We start from the raw sequence: 17,163 nt of genomic DNA on the forward strand, positions 1-17,163 counted from the left end.
AATCACATATTTTCACTTTAGTACAGCAAGACCACTCCTGTCACCAGTTTGTATGCATGTGGAATGTGATCACAAGTAGGGCCCAAGTTTTATTGCACCTTCACAGCAGACTCATTTTCCTCTTGAGGGCTCTGGACATCCTGTTGCAGATGAGGTGACGGTTGGTTGGAGCTTTTCTTAGACTGAACAGTTAAGGATCTGCTAATAATTGATCTGCTGTGGAATGTTCTTTGTTTAAGAGTGTCTGCGTCTGCGTATATAGGATGTAAGGGCAACAATTCAGAGATGGTCCTAGTGTTTCAGTGGGATGCTCTCTCCACACTGCAATGTGTTTATTAAACCCACTTCAAATCAAGCTCACTGAGTGTGTTGCAGGTTATTGTTAGATTTTCCACAACAGCAGCACATCAAGAATACTGATACTAAGAAAACTTTGTTCAACTCAGTGACGTTAAAGGACAGAGGCCACACATTTAGGCTATAAGCTGTGCAGTGACTTTCTCCAGCAGTTCATGTATGTTTCCATGAGTCTTTTAATGAGTTTGAACTTAGAACACAGCATGTAGCTTATAATAAAAAGCTTCTAAACGAAACGAAACTAAACTCAGACTGGTTGCTTGCTGTGCAGTTAGAAAAACAGAAACCAGGAACTAAATGCAGACCTGTTACCAGGAGTGGCTCCTTGCATTTGGAAGAAATGAGAATGTGTTTTGGTCTCGATCTGATTCACAATTACAGGCAAACAATCTGAATTTAAAAGAAGAAGAAGAAAAAAAGATAACAGCTGAACTTTTCATGTTTTATTGAACACACCAAGAACTCATTTACAACACAGGCTGGGAACAGTAAAAACTGGAGTTTCTTAAAATTTCAAACCTCATTTAAAAGTAACAACCTCCACCTGACATTCCCTGTTTAAACACTTCTGTAAAAAAGAAAGAAAAGAGTTACTAGTTTTTATTTTGACTTAATAAACTTCAGGTTATTGCACAGCATCTGAGCTCAGGACTATGACTTGTAACAATTATTTTTTTCCTTTGTCAATCATTTTTTACATAACAGGTGGTGGGATCTAATTAAACATAAGATATACATCGCTGCGTCAACACACAGTCATAATTCGTATATTATCAGTCAGTTATTAGTAAGAATGTGTGTAAATCGTTGACATTTCAGTTCAGTTCAGTTCATTTTTATTTCAAACATATACATTCACCAACATTTCATAATATCATTCCATGCAGTTGTTTGAAAAGGAGTAGGCAGAAGTATATACTTATTTAGCTCTACCCCCTTAGGTTTACATCTTAATCATTTCCTCATCATCTAAATTTGAACAACAAAAACTTATACAATGGTTTCAACTTAGAACATGACGTCACAAAAAATATTTTCTCATATTCAACCAATACTATGTTTAGATTTACTCATTTGCAAAGGAAAGCAAACATCACTTTGACTGCTTTCTTGGGTTAATTGCGTTTTCTTCATTCTTATACTTATTTAAAATTTCTTTTTTGAGTTTTATTTTAAACTGGTTTATATCACTACTGACCTTTATTTCTTCTTCTAACTCGTTCCAGAATTTAACTCCCGCTATAGAAATAGACATTCTTTCCAAAGTTGTTCTTACTCTTTGTAATTTTAAATTCCACTTCCCTCTAAAATTATATCTCCCTTCTCTCTCTAAGAACCATTTACTTATTTCGATTGGGAGCATCCCTTTCCTTGCCTTATATATTATTTGCACTGTTTTGAACTTGACCAGATCCTGGAATTTTATAGCTTGCGTCCTAATAAAGAGTGCATTTGTGTGAGCCCTATACCCCTCCTGATTTATCAATCTAATAACCCTTTACTGCATTATGATTATAGTCTGAATATTACTTCTATATGTATTTCCCCAAACCTCTACACAATAACTCATGTACGCTAATAGTAAAGCACAATATAACATATACAATGTTTTCCTATCCAGAAATTGTTTTGCTTTCCCCAAGACAGCAATGCCCCATGCTAACTCTCCCCTCAGTGATGTGTGATTTCCAACAGACCTTATGATCAATGATCACACCAAGAAATTTTATAGTATTAACTCTTTCTAGATATATATTATCAACAAAAATTTCAATGTTAATGTTTTTTCTTATAATTTCCAAATAAAATAAATTTTGTTTTATTTAATGTTAATGACAATTTGTTTCTATCAAACCACTTCTTTAATATCTTTAACTCCTGTGCGATCACATCCAAAACCTGTTGCAATTTCACACCTGAACAAAGTATATTGGTATCATCTGCAAAAATTACTTTAGTATAAAACTTTAGTATCTTTGATACTTTACAAATATCATTTATATACATAATAAACATTTTCGGACCCAATACTGATCCTTGAGGTACTCCACATTCAATATCCATCAATTTTCCATGCACAGAGTGAAGATGTTTATGCCACAGGCTGTGCAGCGTCTTCCTCCAGCAGAGGTTTGTAGAGCTCTGGGTCGTCAGTGCTCTAAAAGAGAAAAATAATATTTGTAAAGTGCATGAAGTGTCGACTCCCTCCAGTCACAAACAACCATGACTGCGCACACTTTGATGACAATTTCATGCAGGGATACAAAAAGGAATCAACATTTAAGGTGACGTTAAAAATAAAGTGCAATTACAATTTATTTTATTGTTATTAAAACAAACTGTGGTAAGCTGTTGTTGTCCACACTAACAGAAAGTTGGGCACAGCTGTTCAAACTTCCTCTGGTCTATTTTTTTATTAGTCCCAACAGCTCTTCTTCCTCATGGATCTCTCTCTCTCTCTCTCTGCAGCAGTTCCACCATGAAGCTCTGATTCACACAGTCTCTCCCTAAAATCTGCAGCCTGAACTCTGGACTTGCTGTCCTGGGCCGGTCCACGTGGGAGCCCGTTTCTACAAAGAGTTTGAAGTTCCACAAATATTCTGGACTGACTGAGCTTCATGTCTTAAAGTCATGATGGGCTGTTGTTTTGTTTTATGTTGTCATTCTGCTCTCTGTCTGTACATCAGATATAAACTTTAACTGACTCACTCAAACTGGTAGAGAGCATGAGAACACTGCACAGACTCACTGTTACCTGGTTTCACTGATATTCAGACAAAACAAACAGAATTCCTGCAAGAACACTTCATGTGTTCAGCCAACATCTTCTACTATTTAACATGTTTATCAGAATGTGTTTGAACCTTTTTGTTGTCCATTATCTACCTTGTTTTGTCCTTTTTCTTTGTTCCTCAGAGCCTTGATTCCCAGGACAGCAGAGCTTATCACAACACAGAGCTCCAGAACAGACAAGGTGATCATCACAGCACTGATGCTTCTCAGGAGCATCTGATGGGATACAAACAACAGTGCTTCATCTAAAGTCTCAAAATGATATATACTGCAGTATATAAGATAGTATCATATAGTGTATATGTGCTATTTTTCTTTCTGCTCTCCCTAACTTACCACCAGCACTGCTTGGCCCTCCAAGCATTTCTCCTGAAGGAGTTTTTCCTCCAAAGATGGAGACCTTATTGTTTCCCTGCCATACCCGTAACCATTGTAGCCATTGTAACCATTGTAACCATTGTAGCCATTGTAACCATTGTAACCATTGTAGCCATTGTAGCCATTGTAGTATTCATAACAGTTCCACCAAGAACGAATGTTTCCTAAATTAATGCTGTACAGTGCAATGGCTGTAATGGCAAAAGCAACTCCAGCCAGATTCAGAATCACAGTAAGGATGACCTGAAAAACAAAAATGACCAGTTAATGTACAAGAAAATATCCAAACCATAAATTACACTTAGTGCATTCTTAGACTAAAGTATCATAGCCTCTGTGAGTACGCATGTTTTCATAGTCATGCCTGGATTCTTCATTAATCTAAACGTTGGTTTCTGTCTAGTTGCTGCTTTACGATATGATGGTTGTTATTTTCATGTTAAGTTTGGGTTTCTGTTTTTAGTTTGTTAATGTTATTCCTCACTTCAGATTAATGAAGTATCTGATTCTGTCTGTGAATGGAATTTTGTATTTTTAGTTTTGTGGGGGTTAACTTTGGCTAACTTTAATCTTAGCCAAACCGATCTATTCAGGAACAAACAAAACACTGAAAAAATTCAGTTCAGTTCAATTCAATTCAATTTTATTTATATAGCGCCAAATCACAACAAAAGTCGCCTCAAGGCGCAAAAAACAAACAATAATATTTTTAAGTTATCTAAATGATTTGTATATCATGTTTAGCGAAAGACCATGGGTGGGTTTAAAATGATGTGCCAGGAGTTCGCTGTTCTCGCCGGCTAACCCTAACCCCCGGCTAGCTGTCAAGCTGGTGGTAATATATGTCTTAAAAGTTTAAAACTAAGTGCTATGAATCCTGGGATAGGTTGGGCCACGAAGGATACACCCGACCCATCCTTCAAATCTGGGGAAAAGGAGGACGCATTTGGAGGAGTCTTTGAATTTGGACAGTTTTTGTTGCATCGCTGTAACGTAATCGGCCTACAAATGCAGCCTCTGAAGGATGTGGCCCCTAAATTTGGACACAGCTACTTCTTCTTGTTCTTCTTCTTTGGCATTTAATGGCAGCTGGCATCCTTGTACATACAGTGCTGCCATCTTCTGTTCCAGTCCATTATTACACTCTTAAATCCTACTACTTATTCCTACGTCTTTCAGGATCTTACAAAGTTTCAAACGACGTGCCCACTATTAAATTAGTTGACGTAATCATGACAACTCGACTAATCATGGCAGCCCTAATCTGGATAAATGTTTTTGTCATGTAATTGGATTGCACTTTTTAAGGCCTCTACCCTAAGACCTGGTGTCATGGTCCTGGTTCGGTGACCCAGTGTTTTGAGTTTTGTATCATTATTGAATTTTGATTTTGTCATAGTTTATCTTTTCTAGTCTTTTGGTTCCTGTGTTCTATGGTCTGCTGTATTCCCTAGTCAAGTGCGCATGTGTTATGTTTCCTATTTTACTTTGGAAGTCTGTGTCCAATGTCAGTGTATTTAGTTTCACTTCCCCTGTTCTGTCTTTAGGTTCATGTGTGTCAGCTGTGCTCCCATGTGTGGCCACTTCCCTTGATCATCCCTTATGTGTATTTAGTCTCTGGCTGTATCCCAATTCAGGGTCTGCAGCCTTAAAGGCCGCATTTTAAGGCCAATTACAGCACAGCGACGCGACAAAGGCTGTCCCAATTCGAAGGCTGCTTGAAATGCGGCCCTCAAATGCGTCCTTCATTTCACTGAATTTTAAGGATGTGGCGGTGTAGACTTCGTGGCCCAACATATCCCAGAATGCTTAGCGCGTCGGTGGGTGTGGATAATTTTGCCGGAAAAAAAAACGGCGGAAAAGGGGCGGCCGAAGAGTAAACTTTTAAAAGTAAGTACTGCATATTATGTTACTTATTTATGTGCGAATGTTTAATAACGAAGAACATTAAAACATTACTGCTGGCCACATGTCGGCAAAGTTATGTGACATTAGTGATGTCACATGACATCAAAAAGTCCTTTAGAGATCATATGAAAATGTTTTACAGCTGAAATACTCACCAAACATGGACTTGGATACTTCTCAGACAAAACGCACACAATGCCGAACATGATGAACTAGACAAAAGACAAAATAAATAAATACATAAATAAAAAGTTCATGTCCATCTTAAGAACAGGAGAGAAGTTTCTTCAGTTCCGGAACTGAAGAAACTTTTCGGATGAGAGGTGAAACGTCTTCAAGCAACCTAAAGAAGTCCAGATGCTTTTCTTTCCAAGTTGTAAATAAAACCTTTCATCATGAGAGAACAATTGTATAGTTTGTTTGTGTAAACTGCTATTTTGAACTATAGCTAATTTTTTAATGTAACCTAGCAAAACTATGAATCGGTGTTTGTAAATGTGCACTGGTGTCATCACATGTAGATATTACTTGGACATAACTTGGCATTTAACCTTTCTGTCACATATTTAACACTGTGGAAAGATATGTTTGAACCCCAAAATGATCTTCTCTTAAAGCTTTCCAAGTCTATTCAATGCCTAAAAGTAACCAATGAGTGAGCAAATAAAGAGGTTCAAAAATCATCCTAGCTGGAACTTGAAGATCAATCTAAGAGTTTCGATCATCCACAAACAGAGTACTGACACTTTTTTTTTTTTTTGTCTTCAGATTTTTTTTTTTTTTTATATACATATACCCATGATTATTTCCTTACCAATGCACCCAACCAAAATGGAAAGCCTAAGTAGTTTAAGTAAAAGGAGGTCCAAGTGCTATAGAGTATAGATCCCAATCCAATGTTGAGAAGCCCGATCATTATCTGCAGAGTCTGTGAAAAATGAAGTACAGTATGAACAGTGAACATTGTGCAGTTTAAGAAAAAACTACAAATTAAAAAATAGGCATAATATAAAATGTGATGTGTAGATGGTTGTAGCTCACCCCCAGCACTGTCTGAGAAGCTCTGTTGAGACTTCTCAGGCGCTGAGACACAGTGCAGCACACTGGACTGTAGCAAAGGTTCTTGAAGATCTGGCACAGAGGAGGCCAAGGACTTTGGGGGTCAGTGGTCAGAGTGAGTACAGTGACCCCATCAGCCTTGGACACAATCACTGACATCCTGTCTTGAGATCCTGGAGACTGAGAGACAAGAAAAAGCTGAAATAAGAATCAGATTAAAGTCTTAGTGGAAAAACAATTTGACCCAAACACCTCACTTCCCTTCACTTAACTTCACTTTCCACCAAAGGAGCTTTAAACAGAATTTTAAAAGTAATCTTTTAATTAATTAAACCGACTTGATGCTGGGAGGCTGTCACATCACTGGACGCTCTCAAGTTGGCTTTAACAGGTGACACTGGTTCTTCATATGGATAACACTGTGCTGATACTAGTTTACAAGAATGTTTTACATATATAGGCAACCTCCAGGTGCTGAAAATGGAATCCCGCAGTGATGTGCCCAGTCACTTTACTGTGTCGGCTACAACAGCAGGTCACGTGTCATAAACTTCTATGTTAAAATTTTCACTTCACAGCAGAAAAAAGTTTGTCGTGTGCTACAAAAATGGGTTTGGTCTCTATAGATAATTTCTGGCATAATAATGACAATCAGATTCATAGTAAAAGTGTGATGGTCCGTAGTCGGGTGACTTGGTTTTTGTTTATTCAATGTTCTCAGTTTATGTGGGATTTTCATGATTAGTTTTGTTTTTTTTTTGTATTTATTTTTCCTTATTTATTCTTTAGCACCGCTGTGATTTTCCAGCCTTTAGGTTTTGTCTCTGTGCCTCCCTTGTGTTCCTTGTGTTGTGTCTTGTGGTCCTGGTTCGATGTTCATTTTATTTCCTGTTTTACTTTGACAGTCCCATGTCCAATGTCAGTGTGTCTAGAGGGGTGTCCAAATTCATGGGCTGCATCCTCCTGAGGACCCGTCCTTCGCAGTCTTCGTGGGCCGGGTCCTCAGAAAGTCGGGTAGGCCGGAAGTAAACGGCTGTGAAATTGGACCGTCTAGCCTTCAGATTTACGTCACCGCTGTCTCGGTGGAGTTTAATAAACTCGGCCGTCTGCTTCTTGCTATCTAAAATATAACAGGACACTGGTGTAAATTCCCGACCATCTCACACTTCTGTTTAATCAGTTTTCTGTTTGACGTTTAGTCAGCTGTGTGAAAACCAAGGAGGAGGGGGATTAATAAAGTTTTATTTTATCTAATCTAATAACCTTAATCTCAGCCAAACCGATTTACTCACGAACAAATAAAACACTGAAAAAAGCCAAAAAATTACATTTTTAGGTTGTCTAAGTAACTTATATATTATGTTTAACCTGAGTAGCGAAAGACTGCGGTGATGTGAAAATGATGTGCCGGGAGTTGTGCCGTTCTCGGCGGCTCTAGTGACCCTCGAGCTCCCGACTAGCTATCGAGCTGGTGGGTAACAGATGTCTCCGAAAACGTCGAAGCACTTGTGCAAATATGTGATGTCTTGATAAATCGAGCAGATATTTGAAGTTCACACAGCTACATCCTCGCCTGAAAATATGTTAAACGTTTACTCTTTCTGGGTCACAAAATAATAAGAGTAATATTAAAACTTAGTAGTGGCCATTCTTGAAAACTGCAATTGGCTAGTTTTGTTTCCCCTTGTCTTGTTATGTCTAATTAATCCCAGATGTGCTTCCTTCTGGTTCCCCATTCCCTCATTATTCCCTTGTATATTTAAACCCTGTGTTTTCCTTTGCCTTTTGTCCTGTTGTACCTCCTTGTGTGTGCAAGTCTCTCCGTGTTTCCGGTTTCAGTCCTATGTTTCTAGTTTCCTGGAGATTTAATTTTAGTTTCCAGTGTTCTGTTCTTATTTATTCTCAAGGTTTTTTGGTTTGTTTTTCTGCGAGTTTATTTTTATGAAGGAGTTTCCCCACCAATAAACCTGCCGACCTAAGTTACTTTTTCGTGTTTGAGTCATGAGTTTGAGTCCACTTCCTGCCTCTGCCTCACATAAAGTTGTCATGATTATTTATTTAATCATTCATTTTTGCTGAATTGTTTCTCCTTGCTCCTTCAGTTTTTAAATTAAAATCTCTTTCTCTCTCTCTCTCTCTCTCAATAATTTTCACCACATTTATATCAGCAAAGCTAGATAATAGAAACTTTCTATTTAATGTAACACATTTTAAAAACTCCAGTGAAGTCAGCACCATCCCCCACGGTGCTACAAATCACATATAACAGACAGTCAACACGGGACTACATAAAGTGTAATGTGCAAAAATTGCCAAAAATAAAACAATCAGTTCCTTTCCTGTGCTGGTCCACATGAGGGCAGGTCCCAGCAAGTTTGAAGTTTTTTCACTTCACCTAACTGAGTGCTACTCATGCTGTAATATGGATTACTTGATGTGCTGGACAGCTGACCACAACTCGGCTGTTGTCATGGCTGGGTAGCCAGTGTGTTGAAGTGTGGACTAAGAAGCAGACACACGAGAGGCAGGACTGAACTTGACAAAAAGTGAGCCTTTATTGTGGCCAAAAAAAATACATAAAATAAACGAAAACACAAACAGGACGAGAACTAAGAAAACCCTAAACACTGAGAAACTAAAACAATGAAACCTGGAAATATCTGAAAACATGAACCATGGAGACAGAGGGGAGGTTAGCAGATGAACCCAAAAAAAGAGGAAAACAAACTGGAGCACAAGAATCCATTAAAAACAAAGTTCTGGACAGCTGGGAGAGCAGTTCAGCCTCCGGACCTGCTCCGCCGCTGCTGCGGTCGCTCCCCTTAACTCTCTCCGTGTGCCTTCAACCTCCAACCTCATTACAATTGTGACAAGAGAACAGTGCTCCCTGGTGGACAAATTGTGTCACAGCAACAGTGTCGCAAAGGTTTGATCTCACATTCTCAGGCAAACATTGTTGTGTGTTTATGTCTTTACTGAACGGGTCGAGTAATTGATTACAATAAAAAGTAACTAAGTCTAAGTTCGTCAGTAACAGAGTAAATATACACAGTGCTATAATTCAGATATTCTACACCATGACACCTAAAAATGTTAGTAACGGTAATCTTCAGACATGTTCCTGTTTTCACACAAAAAGCTTAATGTTGAAGTTTAATATAAAATTCTCTAAAAATAAAATTTCAAAAATACAAGCAAAATGAATTATATAACAGTTACAGGGGACTTCTTTAAAAAAATTAAATATGATTATTTTTAGGAACATTTAGAAAACTCTCAGAAGTTGGAGGCCGTACAGTCACAATTTTTGTTGATCGCTGATGTGACATTACACAGAGTCAAGATGTTCAGACCACAGGCAGCGCAGATACTTCTATCAGCACTGGTCTGTGGAGCTCTGGGTCATCAGTGCTCTAAAAGAGAAAAATAATGTGGGCTAAGTTCCTGACAAGGTGCTGACACACTCAAATCTCAAAGAGCAGTGACCACACAGACTTCATGTAGAGATACACACGTCACTGTTTGTTGTCCACTGTCCATATTCATTCAAAACTCAGTGAACTAGGCAAGGCAAGGCAAGTTTATTTGTATAGCACAATTAAACAACAAGGTGATTCAAAGTGCTTTACAGAGACATTAGAAACAAAAACAAAAATGAGATACAAAATCATGTTGAGTATGACCTAAAATACAAGACTTGTGTCACTTTATGCACAACAAAATATGCATTTAACACTCAGACAACTTAAAAAGCCAACAAATGCTTCAACTTTAACAGTTTGTCTCCACAGTGGAAGTCACTGTGTGACTCCTGTTCACTGGAGGAAATTTCTTCAACGCTGTTCAACACAATGTGGGTGCATATTTGGAGATATCTACTGCTACATGTATCATGTAGAAAAGATGATGGTGTAATATTTGCACCATCATTTTAGCCACAGGTCCCTTAAGGTCCTGTAAGTTGTGAGGTGCGGCTTCCATAGATCGGAATTGTTTGGCCAGCAAATCCCACAGACGCTCGACTGGATTGAGATCTGGGGAATTTGGAGACCAAGCCAACACCTCAAACTCATTTGTGCTCCCCAAACCATCCCTCAACCATTTTTCCTTTGTGGCAGGGTGCTTTATTCTGCTGAAAGTGGCCACAACCACCAGGGAGCACCATCTCCATGAAAGCATGTACATGGTCTGAAAGAATGCTTAGTTAAGTGGTCTGTGTCAAAGTATCATCCACATGCATGGCAAGACCCAACACAGAACAATGGCCAAAGCATCACACTGCATCCCCAGCATTGCTTTCTTCCCATAGTGAATCCTGGTGCTACGCGTTCCCCAGGTAAGCACACACACCCAGCCATCCATGTGATGTAAAAAAAAAGAAAAAAGATTCATCATACCAGACCACCTGTGCAGCCATGCAGCTCCATATGCAACAAACAGTGATGCACTGTGCATTCTGACACCTTTCTGTCACCTTTTGTAAACACAAATGTTATGCTTGCTCAGTATATGTATATATAATAAAGCTGAATTACTCACCCCAGTTGGGTGCTTATCAAACAAGAGGGCTTTGATGCCAAGCACAATGAACTAGAAACACACACACACAAAAATCAATATTTAATCAAGTTACATACTTCCGTTTAAATACTCTATACAAGTAATTCCTTTATTTTTCACTGAGTAAACAGCAACTTGCGCACCAACATGGCCCCCAGGAGGTACCGATGGAGGCAGATGGTGAACCTCAACTGCTGCCCTAATTGTGTGTGATTAAGTGTGTGTATAGTAAAATGATATGAATTTTAACTAGTTGATAACACTATGTAAATGCATTATCTTCCATGTTCTCTGTTATCCACTTGTCTCTAATGTTGCCTGAGAACTAAAAGATTTAGCTCAGTTAAAGGTGATTGACTCTGATTCGCATGTGAAAGAAAACACTGGCCAGGTAGGTTGACCTTTGTTTGATAAAGCGACATCTAAATGATTTTAATGACATCTGAAACTGCAAACTGAACCTAGACATGGAGAGTGATTTGTACAACTAGCTGTAAATTCTAAAAAGTTATTACAATACATTTTTACAGCCCTTGAGTTAAAATTGAATGTCTACACTTCACTGATTACAGAGGCAACATTACTGATTTTGTGCCTGTCCACATTCTTATGGTCCTCACTTTATGTTGTCAGTACTATGTTCCTGCATGAGAGGAGGAGTCAGATGTGATTTAACAAAACAGCCCCAAAAAGCTGTAGGGGTCTGGGAAGGAAATGCTGTTTGGTTTGATGGTCACACAAAGTTTCTGAAATAAATAAAACACTAATTAAACATTAGCTTTCTTACCATTGCTCCTGACCAATATGGGAAGCTAGAGAAACCAAGATAGTTTAGACTAGTACATGAAAAGATAACGCCGAGTCCAATACTGAGCAGCCCAATCCTAACCTGCAGAACCTGTGAAACAGGAAGTAAGATAACTGTTTATTGTCACTGAACAGTCATACATGGCATAATAGTACAATGAGCACTACTATTAGTAAACGTACAGAATGAACATCAAACATAAGCATACTTCTTATGGCATGTTATTTTCTTATGTTTCCATGCTGTTTGTTAAGGTGGACCTATTACTTCCATCTTTGTTGGGACACCACTAGGGTAGCGTTGCAGGAGTCATGGTTCAGGCTAAAAAATGTTTATCTTATTGGCCTTTATTCAGTCCTTTGGTTAATCTGCTGTATAAAACAAACCATTTTAGCTCCCTTTAAGCTAGAATAAAGACCTGCAGGTGACTGCAGTTTCTGTGCTTACAGCCAGTATGTATGAAATGACCATATAAGTGATATCTATTAGAGACCAAAAGTAAAACAAAAAAGCGTAACATTAAATCACTCAAAGTTTTAAAAGTAAAAAAATTTACACAATAATTTGACTGTTTGAGGTTTTCCCACCCCCGACACTGTCTCAGAAGCTCTCTGGGCCCCCTCAGGTGCTTGGACACAGCGGAGAACAATGGCCTGTAGCAAGGGCTCTTGAGGATCTGGAACAGAGGACGGCAGGGACTTTGGGAGTTGGAGGTGAAAGTAAACATAGTGATCCCAGCAGCTTTGGGCGCAGACATCTTGCATAGAGATCCTGGAGACTGAAACTGAAAGACAGTGATAATCATTTGAATTTGAAAGTCAGCACAGCACAAACTTTAACTTTCTGTCCTTTCCTGTTTTACTCTGATCATCTTGTGTTCAGTGTTTTGAGGTTTGCTTCCCCTTTGTCTCATTATGTCTGTGCTCTCCTCCTGTGTCTCATTCCCTCGTCATCCCTCTGTGTATTTAAGCCCCGTGTCTTCGTCTGTTTATCGCTGATCCATCTGCTTATTACCAACTGCATGTCCCATGTCTCAGGTTTTTATTTTCTTTGTTGTTGTTTTTTCAGGTTTCTCCCAGTTTAGGTTTGGCTTGTTTGGTCTCTGTCCCCTTTTGCTTTTGTTTGTATTCTGCTCCGCCGTAATAAAGGCTCACTCTCAGTTCCAGTCCATCTTCAGTGCATGCTGCAATCTGCTCTCCATGCCTCTGCCACAGCAGACGTGACAACTTTTGGCAATAAAGTGTAGATTTTGATTCGCTGCGTCACTTTACAAACAAAAATCTACTAAATTAGAATTAAGATTTTCAGTTATCGGTCAAAGTGCAGACTCCTTTAGATATAAAGAACAACAAGAAGGGATGTGTGTAATTTAGATTGCCTGCTATTTAATTGATTTGCATTGTAACCCAAAGTAAATATGAACACTTAGCTGTTAAAGTAGAAACAAAACAGAAACACAGTGAGGAAGGAGCTTAACAGGCCAAACCTGTTACCTGAAGTTTCCTCCTCTGTGGGAGTCATACAGAAACTTTATCAAGTTCAACTGAACATTCAGCTAAACACAAAGAAAAATAAACATAATAAATATCATGGCATAATGCATTTAGTCTTTATTTTTTACTAGTTTTTATTCGTTTTACAATACTTTTAATTATAAAATGGGCATATTTGGTGTGAGATTAGATGACAGCTTAGAGGCTAAAGTGCAAGATTCCTTTTGACAACTATCAGTATTTGAAAACTATAATCTCCGTATTAAATGTCACATAATAACTTTAAAAATATTTTAGTGCCCCATTAAATTTAGGATGCTGAAAAGAAAAACAGCAGCGCTCTCTGGTGGAAAGAAATATTACAGTTTTATTCAACTCAAAAAAAGTTGAATACATTGATTGATTGATTGATATTGATTATTCTTAAATGTGTTTGAACTCAGTCTGATTAAACTCACAACACTCTGTTATTGTTGAACTTTTCAGGCTGATACCTTGAATTTATGCAGCAACATCCTCTGCCAGATATTTCCTGTTAATTATGAGAGTTGCACAATGAAAATATATGTTGGGCCATTGTTTTATAAAAAAAGATGGTTCACCTCATCAGTATTTTCATTCTGTCTCGATTGAAGATCTCGCTTCAGGTTATGCTACAGAATCTCAGCTGGGTTGTGGTAACCTGGGTAAAACTAGGACCATGTCAGGGACACAGCAATGACAGTGTCTACTTTCTACCTCGTTTCTTCTCTGCTGGAGAGCTTTGATTTCCAAAAATTAAGAGCTTACGGTAACACCCGTCACCAGATCTGAATCAGACACTCAATCTGTTCTATGCATGTGTATAAAACGACCTTCTCTTGTTCTTTTATTTCACACTGATATGAAGGACAGCGTGACCTGCACTCAGGCAGGAGTGGAGTGAACTCTGCTCAGTTGCTGATCAGAACCTAAATAAAATATCTCTGAGAAATTTAAAGCAGATTTGAGCATTTAGGTAGAATTTTTCTTTGGTTTTATTAGCTGTGATAAATGTAACTGTTTCCGTTTCCTAGACGATGTTTATAAGGTTTTGTTATTTTTGTGAACGTCTATAATAAAATAAAAGACTACATTAGTTTCCCTTTCGTATATGAAGATAACTTTGCATGAAGTTTCATGAAGAACCCCCCCCCCCCCCCCCCCCCCCAAAGTAAAAATTACAATTAAAATGTTCAAAAAAAAAAAGAAAAAAATTATGAAACTAATTTATGTAATGGATATATGTTGTACAGTTGATTGAAAAACTCACACTGAACACTTTAGTAATATTTTTGTTTAATTTCCAATTATCAAAATAATTTGCAACTTTAATTCAAGCTTTTCCTTTTCCTCATCTTGTTCCTTTCTTTCACTCAAACACTAAATTAAAAGTAAAATATGTCATTTACGTCTGCTTAAGCTGCTTAAGCTGACCCAATAGGGTCATTAGGAGGTACTTACAGAGGTAGAGTACGATGCTGAACCCCAAAAATTCCCTACTGTATCAAAAGTTTGTATTTTTGTGTGTCATTGTTAAAGGACTGTATGTTTATGGTAAAAGTGCTTCTGAAATTCTTTTTAATAATATCCCCAATTAAGTGTTAGCTTGCTTACTAATGATCCTGATCAAAATGTGAAGCCTGTGCAACCAATTTGCCACAAAAACCCTGATTCGGCACATGAGTGGATAACTCCAAGTCCAATACTGAGAAGCCCAACCATAATCTGCAGAGGGAGCACTAAATGAACAACAAACAGTACTTTATTCTACACCTCGTTCTCCTATGCTTTTAAAGAAGAGCGATTAAGCTCACTTCCAACTTCTTTTTAGTTTGGGGACTCTGCAAAGTAAGTTCATTTATCTTATGAACCTTTGTGCAGCCCCTCAGTTTATTCAGGCAGAAAATCTACAAATTTGTACTTTGAGCTGGTGTAAAGATTTAAACAGTAGGTGTGTGGGGCTTATATATATATATATATGTGTGTGTGTGTGTGTGTGTGTGTGTGTGTGTGTGTGTGTGTGTGTGTGTGTGTGTGTGTGTGTGTGTGTGTGTGTGTGTGTATGTATTTTTGCACTTTTGATCCTTGTATATACAATAGTTTGCAGATACCTTTACTGATTTTTGAACTATGCACTTTTCTTTACATTTATAGTGTTGCTTTTACCTACTATAAAAATCAGATTAAACCATATTCAACTGTCACTGAGATGAAACAGCCTGAAACAGGCTTCACTGAAAAACAGGCAACAAAATAAGATTGATTGATTTATTGATTTCACTTTCATCAAAGTTAACATCAGAGGTTGTTGTGCTGTTCAGGAAACACTGCCTTACAGTGAAGAATGACAGAAATGTCATAGGAACAATTTCATAGTAATGCATGTCATTTTAGCTCTCGATCTTTTGATTAGGAGTTAAAGCTACTTAACCTCTACCACCAGTTCAAATTGATAACAGTTTGAATGAGGTCAAAGCCAGGGAAGTCCATGGCAATAATCCCAAAGCATGGTCTGGGATGATTGGGATAAAACTGCCTGAGGTACTGATTGAGCCATGGGTTCACCTTTTCTGCCACTCTTTTTGGGGTCAGAAACATTCCTAGGAAAGTCCCAAAGCCAGTGCCACTTGTGTAAGTCAAAACAACGTTATCACCCCCACAAGCCTCAGTGGCTTGGGCCAGCTGTTTGATTAGTTTGTTGTCCTCTTCTTTAACTCTGCTAACCTTGTTGCTGCTATTCTCATCCATCTCTGTGAGGGGAATTCCTAGTGTGAAGGTGCTTTTCTGCAAAAAGACCAATTTCCCCCTCACCTGGCCTATATTCGGCATGCCAGAGGTCACCCACACGTGCTGGTCATTGCTAATCAGATTCTGCACCATTTCATTTACCTTATTCTTGTTCAAAATCGCTGGCACCACTCTAATGAGCACAGCCTCACTGTTAAACTCAGACAAGAAAGCTTTAACAGTGTCCAGAACATCTCTGAATGTGCTGCGCTCATATATCACCCCATGCATGACGTAGAGGGTGCCTTCCAGTTCCAACACTTTGAGATCCAGGAAACGAATCCCAGCTCTGAGCTGGTCACTCAGAGACAGGACCTGGTATTCTGACTCAGGGCCTCCATGCCGAGCCATGCTGCTGTGACTGCCGGGGATGGTGATAAGAGACAGGGGGCGGAAATCCTCAATGCCAGCCATCCACGGAATATTGTAGGACGCCGGAAGTATGAGGTTTTTATTATCATTGAAGAAAGGATTGTTGCCATGGCATGAAACCCTGAAGATTTTGAAGATTTGTTGAAGTTACAATAAAGCCAATGCAAGTTAAAAATAATGTATTCCTGTTTTTATGATACATATGATACCTACATGGCAGACAGAAGAACACAATGAAAAAGAAGACGCTTGTCACCAGCACTCATCTTGAAGAAATGTGAGCCAACTGGAAAATTGCAGAAAATACAAGAATAAGTTATGCATTTTTTATGTTAACATCCCATTTTTTAAATAAAAAATACCTATGCAACCAAATTAATTGTGCAAGATAACTGAAAGATTGCAGTTATGTTACAGGTTTCAACTGTACCTTGTAGCCAGGGAAATTTCACAGCCAACATCCAGAGCAGCAAAAACCTGAGACTTATATGGTTCAGTTATCAGAAAAATTCTAGGTGTATGCCACAGATTGACTGATCTCGATAGGTCTTTAAATGTTTGTTCAGATTGTGATGTTTGAGAAGGTGTTCCCTAAAATCCAAGCAGTCATCTGAACAGATTGTTCTC

General features: G+C 38.3%; 2 protein-coding genes across 3 annotated transcripts; both read right to left on the reverse strand.

Annotated features, from left to right (window-relative positions):
- Nucleotides 1-785: 785 nt before the first annotated feature.
- Nucleotides 786-8,609, reverse strand: LOC146699406 (uncharacterized). Of its 2 annotated transcripts, XM_085472317.1 has the most exons (7): nucleotides 6,834-8,609; nucleotides 6,478-6,675; nucleotides 6,251-6,364; nucleotides 5,592-5,648; nucleotides 3,487-3,771; nucleotides 3,244-3,366; nucleotides 786-2,515 (listed from the first exon to the last, which is right to left on the reverse strand). In XM_085472317.1, the coding sequence occupies exons 2-7, from the start codon at nucleotides 6,652-6,654 to the stop codon at nucleotides 2,450-2,452; spliced, it is 822 nt and encodes a 273-aa protein (XP_085328443.1). In that variant the 5' UTR covers nucleotides 6,655-6,675; nucleotides 6,834-8,609; the 3' UTR covers nucleotides 786-2,449. The 2 variants fall into 2 exon arrangements, with proteins under 2 accessions (XP_085328443.1, XP_085328441.1); XM_085472315.1 differs by having other exon boundaries at nucleotides 6,478-8,609.
- Nucleotides 8,610-15,631: 7,022 nt separating this feature from the next.
- Nucleotides 15,632-17,050, reverse strand: LOC146699407 (uncharacterized). The gene is made up of 3 exons (XM_085472747.1): nucleotides 16,967-17,050; nucleotides 16,750-16,822; nucleotides 15,632-16,657 (listed from the first exon to the last, which is right to left on the reverse strand). Exons 1-3 carry the CDS (start codon nucleotides 16,995-16,997, stop codon nucleotides 15,811-15,813), a joined length of 951 nt encoding a protein of 316 aa, XP_085328873.1. The 5' UTR covers nucleotides 16,998-17,050; the 3' UTR covers nucleotides 15,632-15,810.
- Between the last annotated feature and the right edge of the window lie 113 nt (nucleotides 17,051-17,163).

The sequence above is a fragment of the Copadichromis virginalis genome, linkage group LG11, assembly GCF_057382275.1.
Source record: "Copadichromis virginalis isolate Kocher_CV1m ecotype Utaka linkage group LG11, C_Virginalis_male_GT1.1, whole genome shotgun sequence".
Taxonomy (NCBI): Eukaryota; Metazoa; Chordata; class Actinopteri; order Cichliformes; family Cichlidae; genus Copadichromis; species Copadichromis virginalis.